Source organism: Hippoglossus hippoglossus, chromosome 5 (assembly GCF_009819705.1).
Source record: "Hippoglossus hippoglossus isolate fHipHip1 chromosome 5, fHipHip1.pri, whole genome shotgun sequence".
NCBI classification, from domain to species: Eukaryota; Metazoa; Chordata; class Actinopteri; order Pleuronectiformes; family Pleuronectidae; genus Hippoglossus; species Hippoglossus hippoglossus.
In genome coordinates this window covers 4,226,171-4,246,161 of record NC_047155.1, presented here as the reverse complement: position 1 = coordinate 4,246,161, position 19,991 = coordinate 4,226,171, and the positions used below count along the sequence as shown (strand labels likewise).

Genomic DNA, 19,991 nt, shown 5'->3' with positions numbered 1-19,991 from the left:
AGCTGCTAAATGTTTTTACGCTCTGTGACAAGAAACACAGAAAAATTATAAATACATATAATAAATACAATTGTCAACGGATATCTAGAGAAAAAACAGAGCAAACCAAATGACGCATTTTTTAAATAAATTTATAATAAAGACAAATACAGCAATTCACCGATAGACAAATTACAAAACTCTATAAATATATGTTTCAAAAAGCAAATCCTGAGCAGAAAGTTCCATCATACCAGAGGTTTGGTGCCAGATGTCAGCATCGAATTATCTGTGGTTGTGAAGTGTGTGTGTGTGTGTGTGTGTGTGTGTGTGTGTGTGTGTGTGTGTGTGTGTGTGTGTGTGTGTGTGTGTGTGTGTGTGTGTGTGTGTGTGTGTGTGTGTGTGTGTGTGAGAGAGAGAACAGTCTCTATTTATCTCCTTGGTTTTACTCCAGAATATTTTTCTCTGCCATGTTTTCCACATAGCAGTGTTCAGGCTGCTCAGGGGTTTGTGGGTAGTAGACGTCGGCCTTGTGCTCGTCGTCGTGCTCGATGTGCTTCAGGTGGATGACCATGTGCAGGGCGTAGGCCAGGACCAGCAGCAGGATGAGGGAGGTGACGAGGCCCATCAGGATGGCTGGCGTCAGGAAGGTGGCGCAGTCGCTGGCGGGAGAAAACTTACCGGAGGTGACGTTGAAGGCCTGAATCTGAGGAGAGGGAGGAGACATTTTCAGAAGTAATCAAAAAATGTAGTGTGATGGTTCAAAGACATCCTCCCTGGTGTTGAGGTGCAGTAAGTGTGTGTCAGTGACTGGTACCTGGAAGTCGGTGAAGGTGATGGTCCAGCGGCGGGCGTGGTCGGTGCTGGGCAGCAGCAGGGCGCTGTGGCGTTGCAGGTTGCTGACATGGAGGCAGTGGTAGGAGGAGGAGGCTGGAGCGTACACCTCGCTGGCATTGAACACAGCTTCCTCAGACGTGTTGTAGAGCAGAGAGACGCTGTCCACGGAGAACCACCACTGACCGGACGACTCGTAGAAGGTGTTGGACAGCTGCAGTCTGACACCAGGGGGACGAGAGAAGACTGTGAATCCAGACTTCACATGTATGCTCCACTTGGCTCTTCATCTTTAACACATTAGACCGTGGACTCAAAGAAACACAACGTGCATTATGAGGAGTAGTTCTGAATAGAATCATAACTTAACTTCACAGGGCAACTTTTAATCAGACATATTCATGTAGATCTGTCTTATCAGTATTGTTGCCCTTTTGATCACATGATTGTCATTTATTACCTCCAACAAGAAAAAACGTTTTTAGCCTGTTTGTGTTTATTTGTTAGCTGGATTACATAAAAGCTACAAAACCCATTTTCACCAAACTTGGTTGAGGGATTGGACCTGGACTCTGGAAGAACCCGTTTGTTGTAGTTGTGAATTAAAGAAACATCCTCGCCAGAATATGAGGGGATGATCATGATGAATAACGATGCTTTATGACATATATATTTCTATCATAATAGCTGGATACTTGTTGGGCCTTGGTGGAGGTTTGCCTTATAGTTTGGTGTATATACGGCAAACAGGGGGTATGACTAACCTGATCGAAAGGCCTCTCAAATCCTCCACGTCTCCAAACCTCATGAGCAACCTTCAGAAACACACACACACGTGATTGTTACCTTGTGACTTGATAACCCAAAAACATTCTGTCTCTTTGACTCTATTATCAACATCCTTCCTCTGTTTTGACTTATTTTCAGGTGTGTTTCAAGGGACTTTCGGGGCCCAAGGCAAACAGGACCTGAGGGGGGGGCATACATCGAAAAGGTTTTGTTTAAACCCCCACCACCAGACAAACGTCAGTGTTGTCTGATGCTGTTGAGGTTGTGTGCACATCAGACAGACAGGCAGACGGCTCATGCAGACAGACAGGTGGACGGTACATACGTTGCCTTGTCCTGGCGGCAGACAGACTGGCTGGTGTCCACAGGTTTCTGAGGAGAGAACGCTCGCTCTGTCAGGTCCAGCTGCTTCTGCTTCTCGAGGCGCAGAGACAGTCTCCTGGCCTGGAACATGACGCACGGCTCCCCATCAGAGAACACCTGCAGGGGAGACACAGGTGCAACGTGGTGGATTTACTCAAATACAAATGTGATGAGCCTGAACTTTTCATTTTATGCAGCTTCATACTCTTACATTCAGAGGGATTAGTTTTACTCTACTAGTTTGTACATATGTTTCATACCCTTACACCTGATGAGCTGAGAAAATGATCCTGCTAAATCAGATATTTAAAAACCTCTCGTCACCAATATGGTGAATTAATGGTATCAAAGCTAAAAACTTTATCTTCTCGTGAAAAGTTAAGATGTTTTTTTCTCACAGGACAGTGACGCTAAAAACATGTGATGATCCCACAGATCATCTTAAAGCGAAACTGACATTTCATGAAATCATTTTGTTCTTTGTCGTATTGACGTCACATGAGAAGATGGATATAAGTTTCATGTCTGCGTGCAGGGACCAGGTCCAGGACATGACCGGGAACATATAGGTAAGTCATGTGTGAAGTGAATTACGCCACCTTGAGGGGAGGGAAGGGTAGAGCAGCTCCTGGAACCTGAAGTAACTTCCTCTGTGGAGCCTCTGGAGACTGAGGAGGAGGCTGGAGACAGAAAGTTTGATATTTCATGTGAGAATAAAATCACATGAATTCAAAACCTTTGTTACAATAAAGGTTTTTCCCTCTCACAGCACGTCAGACCTTTTGTCTTTCCTACTTCACTCCTTTCTTTTCTTTCTCCCTTTCATTCTCTTTTCTCAACTCATGAATCCCAGATCTACAAGCAGTGAAATGAAACTTTCTTTCACGATCACAACACTTTCTTATTTTTAAGCGGGTATTACATTGATTGTTCACCTCTAATCCCCAAAAATTAGTAGAAGACCTAATTCACCTGCAGCATTTGTCTGATTGTTTGCTCTGTGTCCTCCATCCACATCCCTCCATCACTGTGTGTGACCCCTTCATCTGCAGAGGAAATAACAGAATTTAACTTTAATGATGGATAGATAGATAGATAGATAGATAGATAGATAGATAGATAGATAGATAGATTGACAGACAGACAGACAGATAGATAGATAGATAGATAGATAGATAGATAGATAGATAGATAGATACTAACCATGGATTGGAGCGACAGCAGCTCTGTAAACAAAAAAACAACAGGAGAGTCAATAAATAACTGATACAAAAAGATAATGTTCCTCATTACTTCTTTTGCAAAACAAGGTTTAGCTCCTCTTGTTTTCTGGGTCAGAGCTCAGGACTGTGGATTGAGGGATCAAATTGATTACATAATCATACAATCAGAGTTCACACACACACCGGTCATGAAGGATGGGGTGGCTCTCGGCCAAGAGGAGATTTTGCAGCTTCTCCCTATTTTTCCACGAACAGCTGCACACTGTGAGAAATGACACAGCCTGAACATCTGTTTACACGTCATTATCGTCTCATTAAAGTTTGGTTTGTCTCAACGTCATTGTCAGAGAAGAACTTCTACACTGAAGGATTCTGCAAAAACCTCAGATTGTGTCTCATGACCATCTTGTTTGGTTGGTGTTTCAAATCCAGTTCAACACTTTTGCGGGTAGCAGGGTTGAGAAAATATTGTGACTGAGAAAAATGACTTCAGGTGTGTAACAGCACGAAAACTCCAGCATGAAAGTCAGATGTGCTTCACTTCCATCCAAAACCTTCACCTCCATCCCAAACCTTCACCTCCATCCAAAACCTTCACCTTCATCCCAAACCTTCACCTCCACATCTTTATTTTCTGCCTCATTACTAAGAAAACAACATTTTCCTCATTACCTCTGGACATTGGCAGTAGAAAGAAATTGCGAGGACACGACTGGGAATAACACTGGTTTGTGTCAATCTGATTGAGTGCAATGAACTCTCCTTTTGGCTCCAGGCAGTGAGCAGCTCATTTAGCTCCTTTTGGCTTGTTGATACACGTAAGCTTCAGTCTCTGTGTTCTGCTGTGATATAAAACACAGAAAATCCTCATTTCAAAGGCTTTTTCGCTTCCTTGCAAATACTCAGCTGTCTTCATTGTTGTCATTTAGATTTCTGTCTATCAACGAATTGTTTCTTGCTGGGCTGACGCTTCTTCCTGTGCTCCTCAAACAACCACATAATACATTTCAAAAATCACAGTTTTGAAGAAATGAAAAAGAATAAATTAATAAAATCCCACACAGGGTCTGTGGTCAATGGGAACACATCCGTAATCTTTGAGCTGAATGTGTCGGGAGTCAAAGATTAGTTAGTCAGGAGAGGTCAAACACAACAACTCTAATCTTCAAACTGCTTCACATCTCTGTCTCTGTTCGTCTCCACCTACCTGTCAGCGGGCGGCCGGTCGAGGCAGGTAGACGACTGCAGATGGAGGAGGAGAGAGAGGAGGAGGATGCTGCAGTGTTTCCACGGCGAAGCCATCGCTGTGGCGACCAGAGTGTGATGCCAGCACACACACTCTGTCCCCCTCTCCTCCTCGTAATCTACTTTAATCAGCCCACTGTCTTTAAGCCCCCTTGTCAGACCCATGAATCATCCAATCAGAGAGAGAGTGACAGGGGCAGGCAGGGTGGACAGGACCCGCCCACCGGTTAAAGACATCTACTGTTCACATATTTTCTCATTTCAGGTCAGTTCAGTCAACAATGAATCTCAGCAGATTAAAGGTCGTAGTGAGGATGACACTGACAGAGCAACATTCACCAGATATATTGGGTCAATTTTATCAACATACACTGACAGTACAGAAATGTGAAAGAATGAATCTGTACTTACTGACACATGTTTTAAAGCAATATATTAAAAAGCTTGAATATCCTAAAAGGACCTAATCCCTTTTCCAGACAGGGAACACATAACATCACTGACTTAATCTGCCTGTTTGTAATCCAGACACACAGGTGTCTGGATCTCTATGGGAAGAGGAAATTGAGGTGTCACAGCAGCAGGAACATGAGGCAGGTAAACACAGTGTATTTACAAACATATATATATATATATATGCTTGTATGTTTATATATAAGTTGTATGCCTCTGCCAGCCAGTGCAGTTTCAGTCTACATACATTTTATTTCAAAACTCATATGAAACCACAGTGACTTTTGACCATTGATCATTCAAATTCAATCATTTGAAGTAGGGTTAATAATTTGTTGAAATCGTCTTCACGTCCCGATAGCCATCAAAAAAGTCTGATAAAAATATTACAGCTGGACTGTAATAAACACATCAAATCATTTCATTCAGGTCAAATAAAATCAAAGTCAACTTAAAATATGTAGTTTTACTAATTGACTACTTCAGAACGTATATATATGTTCTTCTGACTTTTTGATTTAAAATGCTGCACTGAATGAATTAAACTCTAAGAGTTAATTAAACTCATTAAACTAAAGTTCCAAAGATTAACAAGAAGTCTTTCCAGCACGATGAGATTCTGGTTTTAATGTTATACTTATATTATAATTCTGTTTTTATTGTTCAGTTGTCATTGAAGCAGGAAGCAGTTTATGTTGCTGTTTGGTTGGATTGTGTTGTACAGACAGGTGTGTCTGTTGTTTACCTCTAATAAGGGTCTGAACAAAATAAAACAACATAAAACCCATTAAATGAAAGTTTGGAATAACCTTTATAACATTTATTCGTGTTCTCTGTATATTAAGTTGTTTTTGTCTGAATAAAAAGGAAAATTTAATAACAAAATAATGACAAAAATAATGACAAAAATAATAAGTATATAACAAATTAAAAAAAAAAAGAGAAATCAGAAGCGCACCTAAAGAAGTGATCATTTTAGTCAGGCACATTGAGTGGCCACGCCCGGCCGGGGTCCTCAGAACTCGACTTTTAGCGCGGTGCACCCTGGGTCCTTCCTTTCGGTCCCAGGCTCGCTTGTGAAAACATGGGTGAGCGTCAAACTTCAGCAAATATGTCCAGTTATTGCGCGTATTTTACCGATTTTTCGCACCGGTGCTGTTTACGAGATTCTTACGCACAAGCCTCGATGTTTTAATGTCGGTTAAAATCCGCCGGTAGCTCAGAAATCTCCCCGTTAAACATTCGCTTTCCGCCGCAACGTGGAGCGGCCATAACCCGTCCGAGACCCGGGGCGGCCAGTTAGCACGGCTAGCTTAGCATTCAGTCCTGTCCTACTCTTCTTTAAAGCTGCTGCCGCTTAATATCAAAGTGATTAATTAAATAAATGCGTTAACCCCCGCTGTCCTATTCTCTCGCGTCAGATCGAGAAGGAGCTTCGTTAGCTTCACGTTAGCAGGGGTTAGCTTCGTTCACCTCAGCACAGGTTGATCGGAGCTGCTGGTCTTTAAGGGGGAAACTGTTTATTTACACATCCAGAACAATTAGTGTTTAAAAACCCAATCTTCATCCTCTCGTACCTTCTGTAGTGGGTCTGATGAAGAGGTGGAAGGAAGCTGGATTCAGTTTCAGGGTCCTGGTGATTCGAGTGTTTCCTCTGTCACGTAATCATCTCTCACCAGGAAACAGCCACTGATCATGTTTTCAGTACTATGAGTGGTTTTCTGTTCATGACACCGACACGTTAGAAGATGCAGGTCTTTAATTGGGCTGTAAAGATGTAGTCAAGTCACACCTGGAAGATATTTAACTTTGACAGGGTGTCATCCAGTTTCTTTCATTCAGCACTATTTGTCTCTATTGTCTGTTTAGTCTTGGACGGCTTCTATCCCTGACGGTTAAGACACTTTGAGACTTTTCCAGGTCTTTGCATCCTACTGAGTCTGTATTCTCCGTCCTTCTGCTTTGGTATTAATTGCTGCTTCTCTTTGTGTCCTCAGGAAAGTGTCGTGGTCTGCGTACTGCCAGGAAGCTCCGTAACCACCGTCGTGAGCAGAAATGGCACGATAAACAGTACAAGAAGGCCCATCTGGGCACAGCCCTGAAGGCTAACCCCTTCGGAGGAGCCTCTCACGCCAAAGGCATCGTACTTGAGAAAGTGTGAGTACCACACGTCCTCCTGAACTGGAGACCACTGGGGGTGAAATCATTTTAAGTCCGAAGAAGATTGGACTTGTTTTTTTGGGTCTTGGGACTCTGGTGCATTTTATCTCACTGTTGACGAGGCCAGATGCAAGTTTTAGTCATCGAATGAAAGGATATAAGTTTGATGAGTGTTTTGTGTTTTCTCTGCAGAGGAGTAGAGGCTAAGCAGCCCAACTCTGCCATCAGGAAATGTGTGAGGGTGCAGCTCATCAAGAACGGAAAGAAGATCACCGCCTTCGTCCCCAACGACGGTTGCCTCAACTTCATTGAGGTAAAGGCCGTTGATATGAAAATCCTTAAGGAACATTAAGCTAGAATAAAGTCAAACTAAGTGTGATACAACTTTAATTCAGTGCCTGGTAAATGATTTAAATCGTACAGCTTGCAGCCTGGTGTCATCACATCTTGGTCTCGAAGCTTCAGCTAATTTATTCTGTCGTTTTTCCAGAATCTATATGTACACATGACTTATTGGACTGAAACTGTTCTATGCAGCTGTCTAAATGTGACAGTATGTCTCATTGGTCCTAATTTGAAACTTGGCTTTTAACTGTACAAGTCACTTTGGGTTGTTTGACATTGTCTCTCAGTCCTGTCTTTTGTCTTCCTCTAACCACCTGTCTCTTCTAACCACATCTTTGTCTCTGCCTCCCGTCCTGCAGGAGAACGATGAGGTTCTGGTGGCAGGATTTGGCCGTAAAGGTCACGCTGTGGGTGATATTCCCGGAGTCCGTTTCAAGGTGGTCAAGGTTGCCAACGTCTCCCTGCTGGCTCTCTACAAAGGCAAGAAGGAGAGACCCAGGTCATAAACAGTTGATGCAGAAAATAAAATAAAAACGTTTTCAATTACAATCTGGTTTCATGTTTTCATTGTCACGTGCACTTGTTTCATGAATATTTTCCCTTTACGGTCATTCAGGATTTTTCCAAAAGCAGGATGTTTAGGTTGCTTGTTCCTTTTTAAATCCTTTAAGATTCTTTTATTTTCAATGAACAGCATCTAAATAGCACTTGAATCCAAAAGGTTGTATAATCTCAGTTCATCCATTCACACACACTAATGGGTACTGGGCAGTTTGCTGACCACCTGGGGTTAAGTGTCTTTACAGGGACATTTCAACATGTGGACAGAAGTTTGGTGTCAAACACTTCGGGGCTTTGTAGAAAAGCGACTCGAACCTCAAACAGATAATTCATGTAAACTGAATGTTAGTCTTGTTAAACTGAAACATGTCTGGTGCATCAGACACAAGAAAGTTTGCTACATCTGGTTGTGCAGGAGTCACAGCAGCCAGATTGTTTAACATAAGACAACTGAGCGATACCACGATAAAATGAGGGTTGTTGCTCATTTACATACAAAAATCCATTGAGTAAAACAGCTTATTCATAATTGGGTCATACTGTGTTTTCCTGTCCCTCTAAATGGTCTTGCTCTCTCCCCCCCCCCCCCCTTCTTTCCAGGGCCATAAAAGTCATGTTTACTGAGTCACTTGGGTTGATTAATTTGAATAAATGCAGATTGATAAAACAATTTGATCTAAATGTTCAGGCAGGTTGACGTCATTACCACAACAGACATTTATTATTCCTGATCATGTTTTCACCTGCTGTGAATCCTTTAACTATTCTGCCACAGACACACAGAAGTCCAATGTGTTGTATAAATAATGACGCTGCCATGTGTAGTCACCTGTTAATACTGTACTTTAAAATTAACTACAGAGTCCTGCAAAGTCAATGTTAATTTTCTTTATGTAGCACATTTAAAACAACCTAGTTGAACTAAGTGCTTCAAGGTATCAGGCACAACAAGAAGACGGCAACACGCTAATAAAAGTCACACCCACTGTCTGTTGATCAGTTCACTGCATAAACTTAACTGCAGAGTAAATATAGCAACAAGTGTCCTCTCCCCTGTTTCACCCCCCCGAGTCTGAGTCCTGCAGCCAAGTAGGTAAACCAGAAGACGTCTGAGACTCACATGAACCTGCACCTTTTTCTCTGAAGGATTATTACCACACTTTAATGTTTACCAAGACAGATGAGTGAGTCCAGTGGGGAAATCTGACAAACCCTGTGAGGAACATGGATTTGTTGATGTAACCTAAAGACGAACAGCTCTGGTTTCAGTCCGAGGTCACAGGAAACCTTCCATCTCCTGCGACAACAACAGATCCTCCTTTAATCTGCAGCGACTCCACAACTGAGCAGAAGGAACCAACATAACCACTGGAAACCACAAGGTAAAACAAAAAAAATCAAGTGACGTCTGCCTGCACAAGATGAGATGAACTGCCTCGTGGGTCCAGCTGATTTTACTGAGTAGTTTTTAGTGTTTGTAAATTGTAGTTGTGCGTTCAGCATATTTTTCTGTCCTGGAGGAAAGTTTGAAACCTCAGGAGTTACAGCAGCAGACTGATGCACATGGTTTTGGGACTTGACCTTTCCTGTTCTGGTGTCCACATACTTTTGGCCATGTAGTGTCCACGATGCACAGCAGAATCATCTGCTTTAGGTTTAGTGAAATAAAGAAATACAGATTTCCCCCTCCTCTTTGAACAGGGTCAGGACCCTTCCTGTGGACAACATGGAGTATCAGCGACTCGGCTTAGAGGAGGAAGAGGAGGATGACGATGCTGCGACTCAGTACATGATAGAGCAGAGTCTGCTGGAGAGCAACAAACAGAAAGAAACAACACGAGACGACAGGAGGTCAGTGGAGCAGAACACAGAATAAAACCAGCTGCTCAGGTTCTTTTAATAAATAAATCCAACATGATCAAAGTTCTGCTCGTTCCTTCACTGTCGTCATCACAGATCATCATCATCAACACTCAGGTTATATATTATTATAAAGCTTATGTTCTTTAACTACACTGAGAAAAGACATTACTTCAATTGGTAACACACAAATAAATTAAGTTTGCTCAAAGTGTTATTAACACAATTGATAGTATTCATAATAAGATATTTAAGATATTTAAAAATTCTCTTTTTCAGTCTCTAAATATTGTGTTTTTTAAAATTGAGGAAACTAAACACAATAAATGATAATTGATTAAACAAATGATTAAAATTGTTTGTAAAAAGAAATATTAACTCTACACTTTTTCCTCAATCTCCCATCAGTTTGTTTTTACGTGATCAACAATCGGTTGATAAATTAACCTCAATCTTAATTTATTTTACGCTTTTGTTTGTTCATTTTATTTTTAAACTCGTCTATTTCTTTTCCTATAATTAAAGATATATAATAAGTTCTAATTCATTTTATGAACTGATTTTCACTATTTGAATTGTTTAATTTGATCTTATTATATTTTCCTGTCTTTCCCCTCACAGGTCTGGATGTGACTCTGCAGAAAGCAGCTCACTCTTCTCTGCTATAAGACAAGGTGAGGGGGAGGGGGGGGGGGGGGGGGGGGGGGGGGGGGGGGGGGGGGGGGGAGAACACAGCAGGATGAAGCCTTCTGTTGTGATTCATTATTAAAGAAGTTATTAAACTTTCAGGTTTTTTGTTTTTCATCTTTCCATCGGCGACTCCTGTCTAACTCCGGGTCTTAAATACAAGTACAGGTGAAGTTCAATGATGAGTGTGGTTCAAAGTGCCCGAACAGGCTGGATTATTAAAAAGTCAATTCAAAGTTGATGCGTCTTGCTGCACTGGTGTGGCCACCAGTCAGCAGGCTGGTGCACTGGTGTGGCCACCAGTCAGCAGGCTGGTGCACTGGTGTGGCCACCAGTCAGCAGGCTGGTGCACTGGAAGTAACAAAAACAATACACATGTTAAACCCCTTTCCCAACAGAAAACACCAAAACTACTACCAGTGCCACAGCAAACCACCAATGATAATAACCAGAAATGAACAGGTGAACTCCCACTGGACCGGCCGCTCCGGTGACCGGGGGCCAACAACAGCTGCAGCTCTAAAAAACATAAAAAAGGCAGATTAACACTTTGCTTAACATACTGAAATACAGGAAATAAAATATAAAATGAATATAAAATAAACAACAATCAGCACTTTTCACACCTTGTCTTTTCCAGTTGTCTCTTCATAGTTCATTGACGTCTCTTAATATCCAGTTTATACAATTTCTGTATTAGTTCCTTTTTTAAAGTCTTCACGGGTCAGGAAAGAAAATCTCTGAATTTGGCTCCGCCTGGAGGCAACGTAATCGTCCCACATAATCAGAACAAATCAGAAACTATCATGTTCCTTCTAAAACACAAGAAAGATATTGAGACCAAGGTCTTAGAAGAACTTTTTTTTTATCATTGATTAATCTGTGGTTTCTTTTCCTACGTAAACAAAAATACCCATGATAATTTCCCAAGGCCCAAGGGAGCATCTCCAACTTTCTTCTTTCATCTGATATTCAAATCATAATGAGATAAAACACAGAAGAGCAGAAAATCACATGAATATTTGGCCTTTTCTTACGTACTGAACTTATTAATACATTTCTACTTGATACTAATGAGGTCAAGCAGGAATATTAGACTCTTTCTATCATCATCCGTGAAATTTCTCTTTCCACTTAAGGAGTCAAAGTAAAACTGAGAGACTAAAGTTTAACCTGTGAAAACTAGAAGCCTCCAGTGCAGTGAAACATCTGAATATCAGAGTAATTCAATTTGACTGTGAACACGACTGTTATCGTCTGTGTCCAGGTGACGAGAAGCTGTTGAAGGATCTGAGCGTCCAACAGAAGGATCGGTTTCTCCAGACGGACGACAGAGGCTGGATTCCTCTTCACGAAGCAGCAGCTCAGAGCAACCAAACCATCCTGGAGCTCACGTTCAGAGGTTTGAATCTGCTCCACCCTGCAGGTGGAGGCCTCCGTCAAACACGGCAACTTCAGTCTGTGTGGATTCTCTTTCAGATCACTAAAATCTAATCAGTCAATTTTTGAGTCCAAGTAACAACTGGTCAAAATTAGAGGAAGTTTCCTGATGGCAGAGTTGAAATATCATGTTTGTTAGGCCTCTGTGACCTTTGACCTTTCCAGCTTCAGGTCCAGAGTCTGTGGAGCGTCGGACTTTTCGTGGTCAGACTCCTCTCTTCCTGGCCGTAGAACAAGGTCTGATAGAAAACGTCTCCTTCCTCCTCAAACATGGATCCCAGCCGGACAGTCAGGGCTTCGAGGAGGACTCAGCGCTGTTTGTAGGTACGATCACCGGCAGCTCACCTCCTCAAAACCTGAGCTTGTGTTTGAGGAAGAGGTTTCCTAAAGTTTTTCAACAAAACCTTATTTTATTGTCTTGTTAACATCACAAAAACATTAATTTGTTTGTAGTATTCTCAGCAAACAAACAGCAGAGCAGCTCATAAATGTCCCAGACATTCACATGAACAGTGTCGTAGATCATGTGTCTGACTCTGTCCCTGTGCAGCCATTCGCTCAGACCGTCCAGACCTGGTGAAGCTGCTGCTCGAGCACGGCTCCGTGGTGAACCAGGAGGGCTGCCACGGACGCCGACCCCTCCACGAGGCCTCACGTCTGGGCAACGCTCCGCTCGTGACCCTGCTGCTGGACGCCGGAGCCCGGCCCGACCCCCATAGCCACTACAGCCTCACGCCACTGGCACTGGCGGCTCAGGCCGGACACCTGGAGGTGGTGCAGACGCTGCTGAAGAAAGGTGAGAGAGCGGGGGGGGGGGGGGGGGGGGGGGGGGGGGCTCCAGGATCACAAAGTTCAACCAGAACCACTGGTTAGAGTTTGGACAGTTGATAAAAGGACTGAGAGAGAGTCTACGTTAGGGACTGTATGAAAGAAAGAAAGAAAGGAGACTATAAATAACTGATTATTATGAAACTGATTATTGTAGATTCAAAATGAATGGAAGACTAATACAAACAATTAGAAATGGCAACTTAAACCACATGGTTTTCATTAACATTTTAAACTTTCACTACTTTACTGCCTTATCTGTTATTGTGTCGTTCAAACCTTTCCAGAAAGTATCGACTGTAAATCAAATCAAATACATTTCTCTATATTTTGTATATTCTATTTCTATTTAGAATTTATCACTTGAGTGGAATCAATAATGTTTATCTGTATGATTTGAACTCATCACTGTCACACAGAACATGTGGGTCACACGTGTTGTAACGTGCAGTGTGTGTGTGTGTGTGTGTGTGTGTGTGTGTGTGTGTGTCCTGCAGGTGCAGACGTCCTGTCCCAGGCGCAGGACGAAGCCTCCGTCCTGTACGAGGCGTCTGCAGCCGGAGATCCAGCTGTCATCAGTCTGCTGCTGGAATACGGTGCCGACGCCAACGTTGCCAAACACACGGGCCACATGCCGATCCACCGCGTCGCCCACAGAGGACACCTGCAGTAAATGTTCAATTATTATGTTCTCATATACATTGATTATCTTTTTTAAAGACAAAGATTCAACATAAAAAACTACAGCATTAAATAAATGGAGCTGTCAATCAATCAAAATCTACAGGATGATTCACACAAGGGCCCCATTTAAGAATAATAGTAAATACAGTAATTTAGAAATAAACCAAATAATTTAATTGAAATAAAAATAATAAGATAAATGATTGAAGTAAACAGATGAAAACATTGTAATTAAAAGCTGTAGTGCAGCAGATGAAATGAATCAGATGAAGTACAGAGACTTTTACCAGTTGCATTATGGGAGATGTAGAATCCAGTGTTTTGTATTTGATTCATAGTACTTGAATGAATGCATAATATTTTCAATGTTTATATCTTGTTTACGGTGTGTGTGTGTGTGTGTGTGTGTGTGTGTGTGTGTTTTCTCTTCAGAGCTTTAAAGCTTCTTATTCCTGTAACGTCAGTGGCAGAGGTGAAAGACAGTGGAATCAGTCCTCTACACACAGCTTCTGCAGGAGGACACACACACTGCATCAAGGTGTGTGTGTGTGTGTGTGTGTGTGTGTTTAATATCATGATCAATGTGATGTGACACACTTCAAGCCATCCCAACTCTCCCAACTCTCCCATCAGGCCTTGCTGGATGCAGGTTACGACCCCAACTTCATGCTGCACCCCAGTGTTTGCCGTAGCTATGACGACGAGGGGAAGTCGGCTCTCTTCTTCGCCGTCTGCAACAACGACATGGAGTCGGCCAAACTGTTGCTGGAGGCCGGAGCCATGACCAACCAGGACCCAGTCAAATGTCTGCAGGTGTCACACCCATAACTTTCATGAAACATTACATTTGATATGATTCTGTTGTTAAAATACGAGTATAAAATGCAAATTATCAAAAGTATTTTGGGAGAACCAACTTATTCACTTGTTTTCTGAGTCCGACGAGAAGATCAAAATTAATATGTACTTGCTTTGCACAGAGGTGGTTGAGGATGTTGTTAGCTTAGCTTAGCATAAAGACTGGATGCTGGTATAAACAGCTAGCCTGTCCAAGTTCATAAATATACATGTAACTAAGATTCATGTCTGGAAGAGTCGCTTCATTTAAGAGTTCTTTCAAACAGCAGCGGCTTCTTTGTCAAATCTGACTCCACAAACATTTAAATGGTCGCATCCCTGAACTTTATCATTTGATGACGTTTTGTGCTGGAACTATTAATTGTTTTGGAATAACACTCGGGTGCAGTGTAGCTGCAGCGTCCTGAAGTCTTGTTGTCACATTGCGGTTGCCAGGTTTGTCTCCACGGAGTCTGTACAGAAACATATTCTGTGCTCAGTGACCACATCAGGAAACACACGCTCCACAGGACCGACCACTGTTATTCTTAAAGAACAGTAAGACCAGGGATGTTTGTCGTTCTGTGTCCTTCAGGTCGCTCTGCGTTTGGGAAACTACGCCTTGATCCGCCTGTTGCTGAGGTTCGGAGCCAACGTGAACTATTACAGCAGAATAAACACGACCCACTTCCCCTCGGCGCTGCAGTACGCTCTGAAAGACGAGGTGCGGAGGGATACTATCACCAAAACACGTCTTCTGATTCAGATATGTTAACGTGATCAGACGCACCGGATCTACACTCGTTTAATCAGGCCTGTTTTGTCTGTGTGCGTCAGGTGGTTCTCCGGATGCTGTGTAACTATGGTTACGACGTGGAGCGCTGCTTCCACTGTCCCTATGGCAACGGCTCCCACATCCCGGAAGATTACGAGGGGTGGACCAACACGGTGCTCAAAGACACCATGGTAACGAGCTGATCCGGGGAGGGGTCACACTGTGGCGGTCACGGGGGGGGCGGGACCTCCACACCTTGTATTTAACGACATGTATTTCATAGTTTAGTTTGGCTCCTCTGGTTGTGGTTGACCAATCACAGGAGCGTGAACCAGCTGGCCAATCAGAGCAGCCGTGGCTTGATAAGAGGCAGGAGCTAAAACCAAGTGTTTGAGACAGAGGCTGAACAGAGGAGCTGCAGCAGTGGACAGTTTGAGGAAAGGGTTTTAACCTTTTAAATAAATAACAAAACAACCTGAATATGAGCAGAATCGACTCCTTTAAATACAAAATGATTCCTCGGATGTTGTTATTCACCTTTAAGACAAAGAAATGTGATTGAGCCTTGATATTTTGCAGTTTAACCATAATAAATGACTGTAAAATAAAATAAAAACAAATACAACCAATGAATTAAGGAAATACGCAGCTTCTACATTAAATGCAAACATGAAAGCACATCTCCTCTGCCGGTCATCATGCCCCCCCCCTTCCTGTACCAGGTGTCCGTCACTGCAGCATCCCTCTGTCTGTGTGTCTGTACAGTTCTGTGAGCTGATCACCGTCTACTGGCTGAAGCACCTCTCCGGCCACATTGTTGGCGTCCTGCTGGACTACGTGGATCATGTGACCCTGTGCTCCAAGCTGAAGGCGGCAGTGATGGAGCAGCAGCAGTGGCCCCACATCTGCAAACTGCAAGGTGATTCAAATCAAACTTTATTGATCTCTGCCCCAAGGAAGACAAACGAATAAACTCTCCATGTCTCCTCCTCCTCCTCCTCCTCAGAAAACGCTCGCTCTCTGCAGCATCTCTGTCGGCTGCAGATCCGTCGTTGCCTCGGTCGCCTTCGCTTCCGATCTCCTGTCTTCATGAGCTTCCTGACGTTGCCAGGGCGACTAAAGGACTACATCCTGTACCGGGAATCCGACCTGTACGGTTGCCAGGGCAACACACCGGGGGGATGCAGGAGTGAGGAGAAATCCAAATAAAACGGTTAAATATATAATATGTAAAATTATTTCTTCATTTGTTTTCCACATCATATTTTACAGTTTGAGCCAAAAGAAATTAGATTTTTTTAAATAATTTTATTGTATTTTCAGATATCAGAATTGTTTATTGTTTAGCATAAAAGTAAACAGTCAAGTACACATCAGTGGATAAACCGCAACTGTGAACTAAATATTTGAAAACTATTTTAATAAAAGAAAAATCTTTTTTATTTATTAATTCTGATGACAGAAGATAAAGATAAAGTTTCTTATTAGATTATTTTGTTGTGATTACATTTTTACTTTTACTTTAAAGTAGTAAGACAAGTTAAATTAGTTTGATTTGTGATGAAACCAGTTTATTTCAGCCTCTGCCGGACGATGTTCAGATTTCTTTTAGGACAAATAAGCTTTAAAGATAAAGATATTAAATATTGAATGACTCAGGATTATTATTGTTGTTTATATTCGACACACTGATCTGATCTGAACTCTCTGCTGAGACTTCACAGAACAACAGATGTGGACGATACAGAGCAGGAGGTCAAAAAGATTACACACAGTACATTTAATAACTTCGATGGGGACGTCAGACCTCACCGTCTCCCTCCTCCGTCCAAATCCACAGACTTCCATCATCTGTCTTCACGAGTCTGCATCGTCTGATGAAATGTGAGAAAAACGTCTGGGTCTCATCGAGCTCTTTATAAAACCTGGCCCCCTCTGATCAGGATTTAAACTGAACACGTGACTGCCTGCTGGTGATGTGTATCCAGGCTCTTCCTGTGATTAGGATGATGTCACCACAGAAAGTATTTGTTTCTATTTGTGTTTCTGAAATTCACAGACGTGTCAGTGCCAGACTTCAGGTAAGATAAAGTGGGTTTGTATGAAACATGAAGCAGGAAGCAGGCGCAGTATAAGTTTAAGATTCTTATGTGAAGACAAAGAGGTCTATGACTTCAGTTGAGACGTTAGTTTTCAATAATTAATAATAAGTACTAATTAAAGTGACTGAGAAGAACCGAGTGCTATTTCAAAACCATTTCACATGAACCTTTTTTAACCTCTTTAATATCCGAGGTCTTCGCCTGTTGCACGGATCAGACCCGGTCGTTCAGACAGGAAACACAACACGAGCCCAAAAGCTTCTGGAAAGATTTAATCTCACTTACTTCCACTGTTCTAACAAACAGGACAATGTCAGATGCAGAAAATGCTGCTAAATAACTCTGATCAGTCATTGAGGCTAATATCCATGAATAAATATCACGATCTGAGAGGACACGTGGACCGTCACTGCGTTAGACTCTGTGAGGACTGTAACAAGACCGTTTGACGCTGTGCTGAAAAATGACTCAAACAGGAGGACGTAAACGTGCATGCAGTTCTTTACCAACTCCTTAAATGTGAAGTGAAACAAACCAAAGACTAAAGATGGCGTCTACATCTGCTCTAACACACACGCACACACTCACACACTTTCAAGAAGAGCGCTCCACCAGAGCAGCGGCTCCGCAGCAGGCAGAGGTGTCGGGCTCAGTGAGCAGACTCAGGTCTGGATTTGCTGCTCGTGTGTTTCTTCACGAAACATCAATTTTTTTTTGTCTGTCGATGCAGAATCAACGTCAGACTGAGGCCGAGTCTTTGCAGCAAATGGAACAGACTTGAGTTAGCTCGAGTAATACTGCTTATACTCGTGACTTTTCACACAGTGTCTTAATTTCTTTACAGTTTATACATTTAGGGGGCGAGACATGTAAAAGACAGAACATTTGCCCCCACATATGGGTAAAGGTACGATAAAAAAATAAATTATCACCTTGATAAACCAAAAATAAAATATTCATATTTGCTCTATTCCAGCTCCTGGGGTTAAGTTCCTGTTCTTGTCCAGCAGGGGGCGGTGCGGCGTCACGACCAGCCTCCCTCTGGAACTTGGACTGTGATTGGCTGACACCATCTCATCTGACCTATCACATGAGATATAAAACAATAACATCCTCTGCCAACTTTGACCTGAGGATGATTTTCTTTACTTATTTTTTTTTTTTTGGTGTCGAGCTGAACGATAGTTACATCATCGTTTGTCTAATTATTCATAAGGTTTTCTGTTATTAATGATTCAAAGCAAATTATATCACAACTTAGTTTTTTGTGCTTTTTTTTTTGCACACTTGACATATCAGAAAAATATTCTTGACATTAAATATTCCTGTTATTCCACCATGTCACTCTAGTGCACAGAATAAGGCTTTTACCACTCCACACTTTAAACATGTCAACAAATCCCATGAAAAACCAACAACGCGTCTCTTTAAACGTTCTGAGTTCTCAATCCTGTGTAAATACACGTTTACCTCATGAAAGTTAAAGTCGACACAACAAAACCACCTCAGAGTTCAAGCTGTTTCTGGAGCTTTTACATTTCACAAGATCCTCACATTTGAAAGTTCCTTCTTGACATTAGAAACAACAATTTGATTAAAACATTATTACTAACGACGTTTTGTTCAGAAACACTGAAAAATGCAGGGAAAGATCGGCGACTACGCAAATCTATGCAACAATCCAATACCATGTCTTTATAGTATATTAGATTTTAAAGTATATTTGTTTCACCCAGATAAAACTGCATTGTCCCTTTCCTGGTAATCACCACTTCTTTGCTGCTTCAAAACAGCAGGAAAGTGTTTTGGAAACATCTCTAATTGTCACCACAAAGTCAAGTTAACAGCTGATCTCGAGCTTTCGATCTGTAGGCGTCTCACCGGCCGACTGAAAGCTCCGGAGCAGCTGCTGAACGGAGGTTGTGGGAAGATTATTGTTGGCCGCTGACCGACACGTTCAAGGATGAACTTCCAAGAGGAGCTCAGGGGTGGAAGTGCACACACGAGTCATTTCTGATCATCTCTCTCCCGTCAGCCAGAAAATAAAAGCATAAAAATACACAAATCTACATTTTCATTAAAAAATACTTGTCTCGCTACTTTCTAGCAAATATTACAAACACCAGGAAGTAGTGCGTTTGCTGGGGACTATTTTCAGCGGCGCATTTATACGTATTGGGGTCTTTTGTGAGTGTTTCCAGCAGCAGGGTGGTGTAAGGGAACTTGACGGAACATGTGATACAATGTAAAAGTGACGTGTTTTGGCACAAAGAAATAAGATCTATCAGACTTTTACACTGAAACATGTTAATCAGATGCATTTTCATGGGGTTTGTTGACAGGATAAAAAATATAGAATATCACTAGACTGGATTTGGGAAACTGACACTGACACAATAGAGAGGATGATTTTCACAGGACACCGACTACTTTAAGCCCCGAAAACGGACATATAGCGTTTTTTAAAAATGATCTATACTCTTTCCTTAAAGTCTAACTGCTATGATGCAAACTTCTGTCGCACTTCTCCCTGTGGGCGACGTCGCCCTCTGCACTGCCCGAGAAAAAAAGTTGCCATCTATCATCGCCATCTATTGCTTTAACAGATGCTTGTGTGTGGTTCTGAGTGCGTCATGGAGGTAACGCTGAAAGAGTCTGTTCACCTGTCCGGGTTTGGTTTGTGTAGAGAAAGAGGAGTGAGGAGTAGGCAGAGGGGTGAGGGGGGTGAGGGGTGATGAGGGGGGTGAGGGGTGGGGGTGTCAGGGGGTGAGTTACGTGATTGTTGGCCAACTTCAGTGGGCGGTCCCTGGGATTCAGCTGATTGGT

General features: G+C 42.3%; 3 protein-coding genes across 4 annotated transcripts; 2 read left to right on the top strand and 1 right to left on the bottom strand.

The window, feature by feature from the left end:
• Positions 1-396: 396 nt before the first annotated feature.
• Positions 397-4,569, bottom strand: atp6ap1la (ATPase H+ transporting accessory protein 1 like a). Of its 2 annotated transcripts, none has more exons than XM_034584474.1 (8): positions 4,396-4,569; positions 3,169-3,191; positions 2,938-3,011; positions 2,565-2,645; positions 1,928-2,082; positions 1,578-1,628; positions 797-1,034; positions 397-685 (listed from the first exon to the last, which is right to left on the bottom strand). In XM_034584474.1, exons 1-8 carry the CDS (start codon positions 4,488-4,490, stop codon positions 425-427), a joined length of 978 nt encoding a protein of 325 aa, XP_034440365.1. In that variant the 5' UTR covers positions 4,491-4,569; the 3' UTR covers positions 397-424. The 2 variants fall into 2 exon arrangements, with proteins under 2 accessions (XP_034440365.1, XP_034440366.1); XM_034584475.1 differs by having other exon boundaries at positions 2,938-3,005.
• Positions 4,570-5,879: 1,310 nt separating this feature from the next.
• On the top strand, positions 5,880-7,940 carry rps23 (ribosomal protein S23). The gene is made up of 4 exons (XM_034584479.1): positions 5,880-5,974; positions 6,884-7,043; positions 7,239-7,359; positions 7,751-7,940. Exons 1-4 carry the CDS (start codon positions 5,971-5,973, stop codon positions 7,895-7,897), a joined length of 432 nt encoding a protein of 143 aa, XP_034440370.1. The 5' UTR covers positions 5,880-5,970; the 3' UTR covers positions 7,898-7,940.
• Positions 7,941-9,039: 1,099 nt separating this feature from the next.
• On the top strand, positions 9,040-16,327 carry LOC117760970 (dynein heavy chain 12, axonemal-like). The gene is made up of 13 exons (XM_034584454.1): positions 9,040-9,334; positions 9,654-9,803; positions 10,434-10,486; positions 11,767-11,901; positions 12,105-12,263; positions 12,490-12,735; positions 13,265-13,436; positions 13,884-13,989; positions 14,085-14,264; positions 14,884-15,012; positions 15,126-15,254; positions 15,829-15,982; positions 16,070-16,327. Exons 2-13 carry the CDS (start codon positions 9,679-9,681, stop codon positions 16,270-16,272), a joined length of 1,791 nt encoding a protein of 596 aa, XP_034440345.1. The 5' UTR covers positions 9,040-9,334; positions 9,654-9,678; the 3' UTR covers positions 16,273-16,327.
• The last annotated feature ends 3,664 nt before the right edge of the window (positions 16,328-19,991 follow it).

What these genes read in the sequence shown, in the direction of transcription:
- atp6ap1la (XM_034584474.1), bottom strand. Translation starts at nt 4,490, where the DNA reads ATGGCTTCGCCGTGGAAACACTGCAGCATCCTCCTCCTCTCTCTCCTC. An exon ending in CAATCAGACAAATGCTGCAG is followed by an intron (nt 2,646 to 2,937) that starts GTGAATTAGGTC and finishes TTCTGTCTCCAG; the next exon opens with CCTCCTCCTCAGTCTCCAGA. An exon ending in TCACCTTCACCGACTTCCAG is followed by an intron (nt 686 to 796) that starts GTACCAGTCACT and finishes CCCTCTCCTCAG; the next exon opens with ATTCAGGCCTTCAACGTCAC.
- rps23 (XM_034584479.1), top strand. An exon ending in GGCATCGTACTTGAGAAAGT is followed by an intron (nt 7,044 to 7,238) that starts GTGAGTACCACA and finishes TTTTCTCTGCAG; the next exon opens with AGGAGTAGAGGCTAAGCAGC. An exon ending in GTTGCCTCAACTTCATTGAG is followed by an intron (nt 7,360 to 7,750) that starts GTAAAGGCCGTT and finishes CCCGTCCTGCAG; the next exon opens with GAGAACGATGAGGTTCTGGT.
- LOC117760970 (XM_034584454.1), top strand. Translation starts at nt 9,679, where the DNA reads ATGGAGTATCAGCGACTCGGCTTAGAGGAGGAAGAGGAGGATGACGAT. An exon ending in GACACACACACTGCATCAAG is followed by an intron (nt 13,990 to 14,084) that starts GTGTGTGTGTGT and finishes CTCTCCCATCAG; the next exon opens with GCCTTGCTGGATGCAGGTTA. An exon ending in CGGTGCTCAAAGACACCATG is followed by an intron (nt 15,255 to 15,828) that starts GTAACGAGCTGA and finishes GTGTCTGTACAG; the next exon opens with TTCTGTGAGCTGATCACCGT.